Raw genomic sequence first — 14,882 nt, forward strand, 5'->3', positions numbered from 1 at the left:
TAATAGATACACATATAATATATGCACACTATTGTTATATAACACACATATATGTACATAATGTATAATATATATATACTATATATGTGTTATATATGTATATGCTTTCTTATGTCATTACAACACACACAACAGAAGCAAGAAAAAGGTATTGTTAAATTGCTATGATTCAATCTGCAAATCCCATTCAAGTTCAGTTCCTTCATTAATATATTTTATAGCAAGACTGTTAAATTACAGGGCATGATTTTTAATATCTTTAGTTTTTTTCAATTTGGAATACTCTTTCAGTCTTTTTTGAACCTCCATAACCTTAGCACTCCTGATTATTACCAGGCCTGCAGGTTGTAGCAAATTATTAAATTTATATTGACTTCATATTTCTTCCTGATTTAGATTAATGATATGCATCATTTTTAAAGAATGCATACAACTAATAAAAATTATCTTTTCATCACATTATGGCATAAGACATACATTTGATTTATTTCATTCTTCAAATTTATTCATGTAGATCACTTCACTAAGGTAGTATCTGCCATCTACCATGTAAAAACATGTTTTCCTATTGATAATTAGTATATGAAACATTTTAAGCTATGTAAGTAAATATAAGATTCGTGATCAAGCATTTAATTAAGTTAATGTCTACAAACTACAGTTTTATTTTTATTCCATGGCATATAAAATATTATTGGCAATCTGTTTTGCACTCAAATTTTCCCAGAATCAGGCTGTAAAAACACATTCATGCTAGATTTTTTGTCTTTTTGACAGATCCCCATAACTCTTGAAGCACCCCCTTGCTCTGGCACAAGATGTTCTAGTCTCATCTTATTCTTTCTGTGCCTGTATCTAGAATCCTCTACTTTTTAGAGGATCTCTTGTTCTTTGCAATAGAAAATGATACTAAACTAAGAGTTGGGTGCAGAGAATGTTCATTGCCAGTGGCTGTCATTGTTTGCAGGTCCTTTTGATGGATAGAGAATATGAGGCATTCCATGTAAGTTAGGACACAGCTTGAAATGTCCATCTCCCATATAACAGTGTCTGGTTATGGTCCCAGCTCCACTGTTCCTTATCCAGCCATCAACTAATATGTACCCTGGTGGAGGGGGTAGCAAGATGTGACTCAAGCACTTGGGTCCCTGCCAGTCATATGGGAGACCTGGATTGAGTTTCAGCCTCCTAGGCTGCAGTCTGGTTCACTGTGGACATTTGAAGAGTGAACCAGCAGATGGAAGAGCTCTTTATATCTGTCTTTATGCCTACCTATCTTTTTCTGTCTGTGAAATAAAAGGAAAAATCACTCACTAATTATAAATAAAACATGACAAAAATATTAACTTTTGAAAAGGTTTCTTATGTAGCATATAAAAAGTCTGCATCATAAAATAAGTAATAAAGAAACTGGGCTCATGTAAGTTAAAATTTCCTTTTTTTTTAATACACCATGAAAAAAACAGGCAGACCACAGACTTGGGGAAATATTAACATTATGTATGTGGTGAAGGATTTATATATACAGAACTGTTATATCTCAATTAAAAGAAGCTAGAATACGATAAAAAATGGACAAAAGTCTTTTAAAAGTAGATGTACATGATGAAAATACAAAAGGAATAAATTTATTTCTGTATTGGTATGTGCTATGAAAAATGCCAATTAAAACATTGGTGAGATACCTAAACACAAACACTAGGATGAATGGAAAGGAGTGGAATAATTTTAATTCTCACGTATTGCTGGTGAAGTTTAAGTCTTCCATGAATTATGGAATATTTTGACAGTTCTTTGTAAAGCTAAGCATGTATTCACCATTGGGTTCATCCATTCTGCTCTATAGTGTTTTCCTGAGAGAAATCAAATCCTATTTAAAGGCCTGCATAGTATTCTAGTAATCATAATTAAAACTGGAATTGCCCATCAATGGATGAATCTGTAAGTGGTAGAAAAGCCGTAGAATACTACCCAGCAATATAAATGAGTAAACTAATGATCAGTAACAATGTGGGTAGATCTCAGAAGCCGACTAACTGAATGACGTGGGTATAAAGTAACAGATATTGTATAATTGCACTCACATGAAATGTTCAGAAGAATCAAAATGAGCAGATCTATGTTAGTACTTGTCCAGAACTAGATGTGGCTTACTGTAAGGGGTCAGAAGGTCAGAAGGGAAATAGGTGGTGGGGGGAGTTGATGAGAAGACACTGTCATCTGACTATATCTACCTGCAACATTTCATTTCAAGTTGATTGGTTTATTTTTCCCCTGTTTGGGAGGCAGTCTCTCTCTCTCTTTCTCTCTCTCTCTCTCTCCCGCTCCTTCTCCCTCCATCCCTTTATCCCTTCCTCTCTTCCTCCCTTCCTCCCTCGTGGCAGGGTAGGTGAGTGGGGCTGGGTGGGGCTGAAAGCTGGGAGCCTGGAACTCAATCCGGGCCTCCTATGTGGGAATCATTGTTTACTGCTTCCCAGATCTGTATTCACATAAAGCTCACATTGGGAGCCTGAACCAAGACTTGAACTCAGGTATTCCAATGGGAAATATAGGTATCCTTAGCACTAGGTTAAAAACCTTCCACTGAAAATATTCTCAGTTTGAGGCACTCTGGCAAGAGGTAAGAACAGGGTGTTTGGCCCTCAGTGCTTGTAGAGCCCTTCCAAATGGCTACCTTTATGGGAGACCGAGGAGTTACATGTTCACACTGTGTTATGGATGTGGACACAAATAGGCAGTGGAAGGTTGAATGGAAGTACACCAGGGTCCAAGGCCTGATAACCACAATCAGCTTTTTATAAAATCACTGTATCCATTAGCTACAGTCTCTCTCTTGGACTCTGTCTTTATGTTTTAGAATGACTGCATCTCTAGTGCAACTTTCAATGATTCCTAATCGGTTCCTAACTTAGGTTGAGTTCTGTAGAAAGCACACCCTGAGGCAAAATTTAATTGGAGCTACTTTATTGGAGTGTGAAATTCCAGTGAAAATAGGAGTGGAAAGGGGGAATTGAGTCATGGGAAGGCAGCAGAAAGGAGATTTGCTTCTGGGCAGATCACGTCTAGTGTGAAATATGACCAGTCATTATTGAGAGGTCAAGAATGCACTAAGGCAGGGCACTGCTTAGGAAGCGAGAAAGGGAGAATATTTTATCCATGGAATCCCATCTTCTGCTCTTTCCACAAAGGCTTGCTCTCTCCCCTCCCCCATAGGCTATAAACTTGCCTGGAATTTCATTTGACACATATGCAAGAACTAGCAGGTACTCTGACTTCTCAGGTCTCATTAGTTGAAAAGCTGGAAAGTGGGAGATGAATAATATGGACATGAGGTGAATGGTGTAGGTTGCTTCACCAGGAAGTGGAGCTGAGCTCTTGCAGAATTGGACATTGAGGCAGCAGCTGGGTGGGGATGGGAGGGAGAGATGAATAAAACTGAGAGTCTCAGAGACAGAAGAAGCCAAGGAGGTCTTAGGTGGTGCACAGCTGTGTAACAGTAATGTTTGTAGTGTGATTTTGCAAGTCTCAGACAAAACAGTAGGGCGGGGGGGAAGACAAATCTTTCGGTAGTCTTGGATTTATAATATGCCTTTTTCATTGTTTACTCTTTAAGCCATGATTCCTAGTGAAGAACTTTTCTTAGAAGTGGATATAAAGAGGGGTAGACCAAGTCATGATAAGTGTGTGTGTGTGTCTGTGTGTGTGTGAGAGAAAGAGAGAATACAGACATCATCTTCCAGATGTTTCCATTGCAGATTTACAGAATACTAAGTAGTTGTGAATAGACTTTTCCACAAAATAATTAGGGAGCTATATTTATCTCTGAACTTTTCAGGTACTGCAGTCACATTTTCTGTTCCAAAAATAAAGTTGCTGATTTTTAGAAAAGGCAAAGATATTTAAAATTCATGCACAGAAACATGCCAACTTGAGAATAAAGGTCTAGATTTAGATATTTACCTGTATAAACTCCATGAAAGATAAGAAAAGCTTTACAGGAAAAAAGAGTCAATATATGGAAACGGCGATCTATTATTAACCGTTCATCAAGTCCTGGATTGGTCTGAAGAGGTCTGCAGTGCAGGAAAGTGAGCTTGATTTATGGGCTTTGATGGTTGACCACAGGGGAACGGCATAAACATCTTCAATATTGAAGTCTGAGGGGCAGGGAAACTTTGTTGAGAATAAGTCACTCGGGCATACCACTTGTAGCCAGAGATGAGCATGTGTTCCGGAGGCTGGCGGTGGTGAAGGGCAGGATGGAGCCTGGTGAACCGGCGTCTTTCTGGGCTAATGAGCCAATGGTCTTGTAATGAGAATCGCGAATGGAAGTCTGTCATAGGGAAAACCAGGATCCTTGCTTTACGTTAAGAACCACGGACAGTTCCCATCTGCGCTATAAGATTCACCTTTTCCCACACGTTGGAATGGCAGCTCTAGGGTCTCCCAGCCTCGACTAGGGATTGCAGCTGGCCAATAATAAAATATGTCTATTCAGGCCTCCCCTCAGCAGTCATTAGCATCGTAATTGTACTCGCAGGAAGGGCTCAGCCTCTTCCACGGAATGGGCAATGGCGCGAGGGAGAGGAACACTTTAAGAAACCGATTTTTTTTTTGACAGCGTTATAACTTATAAATAAATATCCAGGTCGCCATGCGAGGGGCTGGAGGATGGCTTAGGAGGGAAAGCCCGTGGGTGGGGGTAGGGGCGGGAATCCCCGAGTCCCTGACGGAGCAGGAGAACGGATCCCACTTAGGTTATGCGCCAGGAACGGCGCCATGTGCTCCCGGCTCCTTGCTTTGCTGCTTCCGACCTGGCTCCACTGGACCCTGGCGACCCGAGGCCCCGAGCCCCGCAGGTGAGGCGGGGGCTTGTCCACCCACCCCCTGGTTCTATAGTCTCTCTCGCGAATGTGGTGGCGCGCATCCCTACGGAAAAGAGGCGCCGTAGTGAACCCACCGACTCAGCCTGCGCCGCAGCTGGGCGGGGGGTCGAGGGAAGGGTGTCGAATCGAGTTGGGGGTTGGGGGTAGCAGCGGGTGACGCTCCCATCATCGCAGCTGCCAGCGCTGCCAGTGCTGCCAGTACCCCTCGCCAGGCCACAGGCAGCCGGGGCCTGCCCCACGCTGAGCAGCCGCGCTTTCTCCCGCAGGGTTCCGCAAGGCCGGACCCTGCACTCCACGGCCCGCGGACCCCACGGTCCTCGCGCTCGAGTCCTGTGTGGCGGCCCCTTTAGCTGCAGAGAGCGCCCAGGGTCCGGGCCGCGCGGCCCTGGCGTGAGCCGGGTTGGCGAGGGTGCGTGGCGCGGCCGGCTCCGCCTCCAGCTGCCCGGCCCGTTCCCCTCCCCCGGCTCCCGCTCCGCGGCTCCTCCTCTCCCCGCTCCCGCTCCTCCTCCTCCTCCTCCTCCTCTTCGCCTCCCCCTCCCCCTCCGCCCTCCTCCGCTCGGGGCCAGCGCGGCGGCGGCGGCGGCGGCAGCAGCAGGAGCAGCCCCGGCTGCGGGTCGCGACGGCGGCGGGGCTCCCCCTCCCCCGTGCCGGGGCGCGGCGGAGGGATGTGGGGCTTTGCAGGAGGAAGGCTTTTCGGCTTCTTCTCGGCCCCGGTGCTGGTGGCAGTGGTGTGCTGCGCCCAGAGGTAGGGGCGCGGGTGGGTGGACGGGAAGCGGGCCGGGTGGCGGGCAGGGCGCACGGGGTGCGCGCCGGGAGCTGGCAGGTGAGCGGCCGTCCGACCCTGCTCTCCATACCCCCTACCCCATTCCCATAGCGTGAACGATCCCGGAAACATGTCCTTTGTGAAGGAGACGGTGGACAAGCTGTTGAAAGGCTACGACATCCGCCTGAGACCCGACTTCGGGGGTAAGTGGGATGCGCGCGGCCGCTGCGGGAAGCTCGACCCGCGGCGCTGGCGGCCCGGGTGGAGGAGGGAGGCCGGGGCTGCCTCCGCTGAGCTGCAGCGGGGTGTGTAGGGGGGATGGTTCTCCACCTGCGCCCCCTCCCGGGCCACCCCCGGTCTTTAGGGCTACCCTCACCCCATGCCGGATTCCTGCTGATCCCCGTGTGGTGCGCTTCCCGCAGGTCCCCCGGTCTGTGTGGGGATGAACATCGACATCGCCAGCATCGACATGGTTTCCGAAGTCAACATGGTGAGTGGCCGCCCTCCCTGGGGCTGTTCCCAAGCCCCTATCCGGTTGTCTGGGCCCACAAGCGTCCACAGTACTGGGCCGAAGGCCTCCTTGGCCGGGCCAGGCTTCCCCGGCACGCAGAGGGGGCCCGTGTTCTCTTGAGCGCCGGCCTCTGCTAGTAGGACTCTTTCCATCGGGCCGAGTGCTCTGGGGGCGTCGTGGGCGTCCGGGCTAAGCCAAGGGCGCTCCCTTCCTGCCAAAGGGGTCCTGGGCTGGCCTAGCGCCCGGCTGTCAGCGCCGTCCTAATTCTCCTGGGCTCCTGCAGCCCCTACCGCCCGGTGCCTAGGCTTGCCGGAGCGGCTGCTTGCCTCTGTAGCAACAGGCGCTGGGGAAGCGGGACGAGAGCGAGATGTGGGGGCGGCTCCTATGTTCTAGGTAAGAGGTACTTCAGGTTTCCTTTGTTGTTTGCTGGGGAGGAGAGCCAGGGGCTGTGGTCTGTGTACTCTACGGGTGTCCGACGACATTTTCTTGGGTCCCGCGGCTTTACCGTAGGCCTTCTCAGGGACGCTGAGCGCCGGAAGCCAGCTACGTCGGTTGCTGTCCGAGGTGCTGACGGCCCCTGTTGGGGGGACCTCCTACCTTGGAGGACCGGTGCTGCAGACAGCTGTCAGAGGAGAGGAAGGGAAGCTCTTGGTGAGCTAAGTGTCGCTCAGGGCTCCTGCAAGTACTGACAGGAGTGGGGTTCTGGTCCGTGGAAAGCGGAGGTCAGTGTCTCGAGGTGCGGAGAGGATGGCGCTGGCTTTTGCAAGGGATGCTTTAGGGCGTCAGGAAGTAATGAGAAATATGACCGCTTTCACTTGTTAATTGAGCTGAAATACCCTGAGATTTTGGAAACAGGATTGACTTTCTACTGAATGGCATTTAGGAATTGTCAGAATGATCTGATCAAACAGTATTGGTTGGAAGAGATTATTTGGCAACTCTTCTTTTTCCTTTGGACACGCAACACAGAGGCTATAACATGGCGTGTTTTTAGATCAACCCAAAAGGTGTCTCAATTCTGGTGTCCCTCAGAATCATGTGAACAGACTTGTTTCAAATGTATACTTATCAGGTTCTTTATTCCAAAGGGTTCTGATTGAGCCTAACCAGAGCGGGGTCTTGGGGGTCTCAGTGTTGAGAATTGGTGGTTCAAGTTGCTTTGAAGTTGGCAACCTGAAGGCGGTATTCTGGGAACCATTGCAGTAAGTTATAGACAAGGGACCAATATGAAAAAAGGAAGTGATTCAAAATATGTTTTAGTGAGATCTATTTTAGTCTGTATTACTGGGGATTTTCTTTTTTGATCACACTAAACTATTTTCATCTTTTTTTCCCCTTAATCTATAAAGATTTTGAAATTGCAACCTGTGATTAAAAAGTTGTACCTTTGTTTCCAAGTGTGCTACCTGGAATATTTGTGGTGTATTAAGAGATTATTATAATACAAGTATTAGCAAGAAAACCGGAAGAAAATGGGACTTTGAATAACTTACACTAAAAAGTCGACTATGTTTGCTTTTTAACTTACTTTTAATTTTATAAAATAATTACATCCAAAAGATTTTGTTTTGGTGTCTAATGGGAACAGTTAATATATTCAGGATCCACTCTGCAGTTTGTGATTTTTCTCCATTGAGACCTTCACATTCTCTGGAGAAGAAAATTTAGCATGGAAATTAATAGAATATTTAGTGAATTATTACATCAGAAATAATTATAGTGGGTATCAAGTGGAAGAACACATGTCTTGATGTAGTTCTTGAACAAAATAATATAAAAATATAACAAGAGAAATGAAGAGAATATTATTGCAGATCATCTCACATTCTGTGTAGGTTATTTTTAAACTCCATTTTCAAATTGAATTGTCGTCAGGCTGAACTTAGGCATATTAAAAAATCCTTATCAGTATTTTCCTCACTCCTTAGTAATTGTTAAGGTCTTCCAGTTTTCTTTGGGCTCTGTAATAATCAGACAAATTGGATATTAGACCATTATAATAACAGTTTTGAAGTGTCTATTGCCAAGACAGCCAACAAACATGCACAGTACAGACTTGGTCTACTTGTTTGCGTTTTTTCGTTCTTGTGGCAATAATTTTTGTAGGGTCTCTGAAACACAGACTTATTTCAGCAACAAATTGGAGATTAATAGGATGGGAAAACAAAGACTATTGGACAGACGTGACTGACAACACTTGAAATGTTGTCTTCTTTCTACAAGCTGATTGGTCACATCATGCCATAGAAAATTTTATTTTTTTCTTAACATACTTATTCATGACCATAGCTACTACAGGGAAACAACAAAAAAATGTGAGTATAAGATTTGAGCAAGCAACCATGTTGTCTAAAAGCAATGGATTCTACCTGCGAACTTTCTTAACCGCTTTATTACTTACATTAAATTAAGTGCTGAAAGTTATAAAGGTAATTCAGTAGTGATCTTGCTTTAAGGGTGTTGTGATTATTAGAGGAGATAAGTCAAATAGTTGTAGAAAAGGTAGGATGTGGTAAGTCTCGTTGTAGAAAAAGTAGGATGTGGTAAGCAAATGACAGGAATATGTAGGAGGGAGAGACAGGGCAGAAAAAGATGGGTAGACAATACAATTTTGTTGTGGAAAGCTTGGCAAAAAATGCATTTAAATTGCTTGAGAGGAATGAATAGGATTCTTACTGTCATAATGGAAGACACATTCTTGGCAGAAAGTGGCAAGGGTATGGATGGATGGATTAAAAAGGTCAGAGTTTGAGAAGGGAGATGAAATTGCAAATGCAAGTCAAGGCCCCGTGCACTTAGGACCTTCTCCACAGTGTTAAGGATCTCAGATGCTGTTTTTTTTTTTTTTGAAAATCACATTACCATTAACATCACTTTAAGCAGATGCCTATTATTATTTTTGGGATGTAGTTTAAGATAATTATTTTGGCCAAAATGTAAATTTAGACAGGAGTGAGGATGGTGAGGTGGAAAAAAATGAAACCTGCCAGAGAATTAGGGAGAAATGATCACACATAGATGGTCACCTCTTGGTTTATTTTTACTTCAAGTTTTCAGAGATACACTATTGAGAAAGAATGATCTGTAGGAAAAAAATTCATCAATGTTTCAAATCATGATGTTGAAAAATATGTGTATCTGAAGTTGAAGAAGACACATAGATGCTTGTCCGTGTGATTTTTTTTTTTTGAGGGAGGTGATTGCAAAGAATAATAACAGATACCATGGAATAGTACTGCTAAAGTGCTTTTCATCTTATGGTGTTAAAACATTGGTGATATGTATAGGTGGTTTCTCTGAAGAGTAAATCTGACCTGAAACAAAAGGATAAATTATACTTATAGATATGGATGTCATCGTTTGTTTAGATGGTTTGTAGAAGAAATTTTAAGAATTTATTTTAATATTTGACGATTTAGCACTGATTTTCCATAGCTTTTTTGTCCTGGATGGTGAGGATATACTACATTTCTATTTTTCGTAAATCTTTCAACTTTTCTTGCTCTTCTGTTTTAGTGGCTGACCTGACAATTGTGAATAGCCATTTTATGTAACTTTCCTTGTTTCTCTTATCCTCTGTTTTACAATTTCAAACGATTTTTAAGAAGATTTATTTATTTTTATTGGAAAAGTAGATTTACAGAGAGAAGGAAAGAAAGGCAGAATGATCTTCCATTTACTGGTTCGCTTCCCAAATGGTTACAACAGCTAGAGCAGAGCCAATAAAACTTAGGGGCCAGGGCCCTCTTCTGGTTTTCCCACACAGGTGCAAGATCCCAATGCTTTGGGTCATCCTCTACTGCTTTCCCAGGTCATAAGCAAGGGAACTGGATGGGATTTCGAGAGGTCAGAACTTGAACCAGCGCTTGCAGGGGGCGGATTAGCCAATTGAGCCATTGAGCTGGTCTCTCAAATAACCTTTAAAAGTTACACTTAGTTGCTGCAGTAGTTTGGTTTAATGCATACATTTCTTAAAATGAGACTGTATAGACTCAGTACTGAAAATGATTATCCGCATTAGTTATAATTTTACTGATTGGTGTTCTTAGTGTGCTCACATAATAAACACACGTTGAATAGCTCTATGGAGTGATGAATAAATATAGGAAAATTATTGAAAACATAGGAAACACAGACAGTATTGAAAAACAAATCAATTTGAAAATTTTAATTTAAAACAATGAAGTGGAAGCTATTATATTTTTATTTATAAGATTGAGCCATTATTTGATTTAATAATTCAGAAAAGATTTAACTTAGGTATTTAACTTATATTTAATTAACTATAGTATATGGGAGATATGAATCTAGGTTCTAAGTGTAGTTATATTAGTATTGATTTCTGTGATATAAGCTGCTTGTTGTTATTACTTTATTGTTAATTATTCCACTAAGATTAGCACAACCCTAATGAAAAGAGAACTTCACAAAATTTTTTTTTGTGATTTCTTGCCTATAAATCATGAATTATGCTTTTTTAAAATTCATATCCTTTTTAGATAGTCTGTAGTGAGTATCAATAGTTATGAGGTGTGTTCTTCCATATGATAGTTCTGTTGTTTTTATTTAGCCACAATTGGGTTTTGTTCTTGTAATTCAGTGTGAAATAACGTGCTACATAAGAACATAGTGTTAGCACATTTCAGGAATAGTTGTCACTATTCAGTGGGTACAGTCTCACTTATGTACAAATCACGCACAGACATATTCTGTCTTTTTGTGTTATCCCTTTTTATATTTTTCTCCTTTTCAGAAGAGAAGGAAAGAGGAAAAGAAAACATACATGGCTGGGATTTTGTCTGGAATGGATGTTCGGAAAATTCTACCTTTGGGTCTTTTCTGACCAAACTTAACTCCAGCAACACCCTCTGTCCACATTTTTGAATTTAGAAGTTGCTTTGCCATCGGCGATCCCTGAAAGAATGGCCGGTGTTTCTGAAACCTGGGTTGGTACTCAGGCAGGAGGAGCTGAACTGCAACAGACCAGGTAGTGAGCTTGAAAAGAGACTGATAGGATGGGGTGCCATGGATTGTACTTCCAATGGGATGGCAACATCTTCAGCAAATCCCCTCATCCTCAGAATTTCAGTTGTAGGCTTCCAAATTACCATAGTATTGACACGAGCCTTATCACAAAGTGTGTAGCTCTGCAGAAAAAAATCACAGTGCAGACACCTACCCCCCCACACACAGGTTGGAAAGTTGTCTTTTATTGAATTCTTCCAGGGCATGGTACATATTCAGAGTTTGCATTTGAATCATTACTAGCAGTTTAAAGGAGGAAATGTGCAAATGCTGTTATTACAAAGCCAGGGGATGAATCAGCAGAAAGGGAGAATGCTTCTCTGACCCAGTTGGAGTCGGAAAACTGCTTATATGGAAGGCTCTCTTGGGATAAGTTCTGTGGAGTACAACAGTGTTTGGTTCCAGGTTGCTGCATTTTGGAGGTAAGGCTGTTTATTGAGGACATTACTTTCACTGGCAGTGTGTTTCATGCATAAGTTATGATCATACATCAATGCTGGGCAGTGATAAGAGAGCATACAATGAACTTCAGAAATGGATGACAATAATACCTTACATAATATGCTCCCTTTGAAGGGAAGTTGGTGTTTAATGTTAGGATGCACAGAATGGAGAGTGTACATTGAACGCTCTTTGTCTTCCCCCTAAGGGATGTTGTGAAGCTTATGTTATGACATCTCCTAAGAATGGATTTTACACTCATTGATGTGTGTGTGTGTGTGTGTGTGTGAGATGGTCTCTTCTGGGAGTCTCTGAGGGGTTCAGGAAACTCACCGTGTGCTGCCCGCAGTTGATATTCAGTAAATGTTTAGTTTGCATTGATGGCACAAATCTGCTTGTTAGCATTTGAAGAACAATTACACTGGTGGGTAATTCTGTTTCAGCTGACAAATTATGTCCAGTTTGTCTTCACTTGTATAAAGACAAAATATGGTGTATAAATTTCCTTAGCTTAGGATAAATAATTTCAACAATTGCATCCCTTCTTGGATTACTTGCCAAATAAAGGTACCTTGTAGATTTAGTGCTTGTGTAAATGAAGTATGGTATGATTATTTGTAATGAAGATAGTATTATTATTATTAAATGCATGCAGAAATTTTAATGGCATGTGTAGATTGTCACTCTTCAAACTCTGGGACTTCAGACTTGTCGATTTTCACAAGCACAGCAATGTGGATCAGTACTGTTGACATCCAACTGGAGATCCATGCATTGGAATAAATAAATGATGCCTACTGAACATTGAAAATCCTTTAGATGACTTTGTATTGTGTGCTGAGGTGTAACTTAGGAAGTTGGTGACTAATAGTTTTGTGTAACTTTGCAGTTTGCAAAGTGTTTGAGATATCATATTTCCAAATTGATTTTCTTGTATGTGTGCTAAGAAATACGAGTGGTCTTCTGAGCCCTCAGAAAGTTGTGATCTTTTTGCTGGTGGAGGTCTTGCTTTGGTATTATTGTTGCTGACTGCTCCAGAGTGTCATTTGCTGATGAGTGCAGTGGCTTTGGTCAGTTCTTTAAATACAACAAGAAAGTTTAGTATTTTTCCTTTCACAGAAAGATTTCTCTGCAGCATGTGGTGCAGTTTGGTGGCATTTTCACCTACAGTAAAGCTGCTTTCAAAATCTGAGGTAATCCTCTCAGGCATACTGGTGCTTTATTAATGAAACTTATGTGATATTCCAAACACTTTATTGTCATTTCAACAGTGTATACAACTAGAACCATGACTAGTGGTATATTGTATTTCAAGAAACCGCTGTCTTTACTCATCCACAGTGTCATGTTTTATCATCCAATCTATTGATCAACCTGGTGAGACATTTTATACAAATGTTAACCTTGCCTGAATTGTTCATATGAGAAAATAGCTTCAGAGAAAGCACTGACTCTCTTATTCTTGTTAAATGAGAAAGCTGGGATTGGATGCTGCTTCTTTGGTCTTTCCGCTTTATCATTCTACTGTGACAAGGATGCTCTGTTAAGGTCTCATGGTATTTTATCTTCTTCCATTATCCTCTTTGCTATCTAAATTAGATCTTCTCATTCTATTTTTACATGCAACCTTATTCATTCCCTATAACACTTATCACAGTGCTAGATATTATTTGGGTGGCCTCATTTGCTTAGTCTTTCTCTTTCCATTTTTGCACCAGGAGACCATTTACTCTATGAAACCAGTGTGTATAAGCAGTTCTGGCATCATGTTCAAAAGCTGAGAAATATCTGTCAGATATTTATTGAAAGAAAGCACAAAGAATAAATAAATGAATAAATATGTAATGCATGCATAAATGTGTAAATTCCAAAGAAATAATTCTATAGCTCAAAATGCTACCTCATGTCTGAGAAGAATCTTTTAAGCTAAATATGGAGCTTAATCACAATTTGTGAAATTGTACTCAGTATAAAACCATTGTAGTAAAAACAAGTATTTTTGCTATTCCTCCTTTTATTGGGGGAGCTTTTAGGCTGTTTTCAAAGCACAAATAAAGAGTAAAATATTGCTGTAATTGCAGAAAACTCAGCCTATGTAAGGCTTGGTGTGGACATTCTAAATATCAGATAACTTTTTTTCACTTGAAATTTTGTTGGCTGTTTGAAAAACAAATGTAGGATATGGTTCTCTGTGCTCTAGCCAAGTCTTGATTATTTTTTTCTTTGCGTTGCTTTGCATCAGAGCTTTGGAGTTCTGGTGATTTTCATTAGCTTGTTAGTTTTCTAATGCAAATTACTTTTGGGTCAGTTATGTCAGTTGTTCAAATGAATCTCTAACTGAAAAATTGGAACAACAGAATTTGCATAAGTCTCATTTCTTGGCAGTTTTCCCAGTGTCATTGATTCAAGGCAAACAGTGGCGTGGGATGTTGATTCCACCTATTTCCTTGGTTGTTCAGAGACCACATCAAGAATAGGAGCAATTTGTCCGTACTAACCAATGTATACTATTTAAAAAATTTTTTTCACTGAATTAGACATCATACATAGCCATGAGTAGAAGTAACAACAACCTTAGCATTTACGGTAGTAGCATTTGAGATGCATAAAAATAGAATTAAGGTTGGAAAACTCCACAGTTCTTTTGTATTTTACTATATACTTCATCCAGTTTACAGATAGAGATTCCGTTGATTGTATCAACATTTGTCCCAGTTCTTCAACAAGAGTTCCTGTTATGCAAACTCTTTTCTCAATCTATATGCTATAATTTATGATATGAAACAGCATTTGTTTTATTTTTACTGACTTTGAAGACTAACAAGTGTACTGTTTTAAAGCTGTATAACTCTGTATTTGATACAAATATCTAACATGGTGGTTAGTTCAACATTACATCATTGTTCCTTTAAGATAAGACTTTTTGGATGAGATTTTACAGATATTATTTCCAGTGAATAGAAGAAACAAAGATTCTTAGGTGCCCTTTCATGCTAAAAATTTTATATATTGTTGAAAATAATACGTGTGTTTAATGGGTGTGCACGTATAATTCAGGGCAGACCAAAATAATTGAAAAAGGAATAAAAATCTACACAATTAATGGTAATACTATTGATTTTTGCCAGTTGTGCTAATTCTGCAAGTCCTTCTAGCAGAGAAGAAAGTAGGCTAGAATGGCAGCTGCACATCATTAAGGGAGTGCCGGGAAATACTGTTTACATGAATTTGTGGAGCAAATGATCCTTGTAGTCAG

The 14,882-nt window shown here is 41.5% G+C and overlaps 1 protein-coding gene across 2 annotated transcripts in view; it reads left to right on the forward strand.

The window, feature by feature from the left end:
• Positions 1–4,779: 4,779 nt before the first annotated feature.
• The window catches only part of GABRB3 (gamma-aminobutyric acid type A receptor subunit beta3), a 214,533-nt gene continuing 204,430 nt past the window's right edge, over positions 4,780–14,882 (forward strand). The window contains exons 1-3 of one of the 2 annotated variants that reach the window (XM_058666520.1): positions 4,780–4,859; positions 5,761–5,852; positions 6,072–6,139. In XM_058666520.1, the coding sequence (XP_058522503.1) occupies positions 4,780–4,859; positions 5,761–5,852; positions 6,072–6,139 (240 nt within the window). Of the gene's footprint in view, positions 4,860–5,387; positions 5,632–5,760; positions 5,853–6,071; positions 6,140–14,882 lie in introns of those variants that run through there. The other variant, XM_004597601.4, reaches the window with a different exon arrangement.

This window comes from Ochotona princeps, chromosome 6, assembly GCF_030435755.1.
Source record: "Ochotona princeps isolate mOchPri1 chromosome 6, mOchPri1.hap1, whole genome shotgun sequence".
Taxonomy (NCBI): domain Eukaryota; kingdom Metazoa; phylum Chordata; class Mammalia; order Lagomorpha; family Ochotonidae; genus Ochotona; species Ochotona princeps.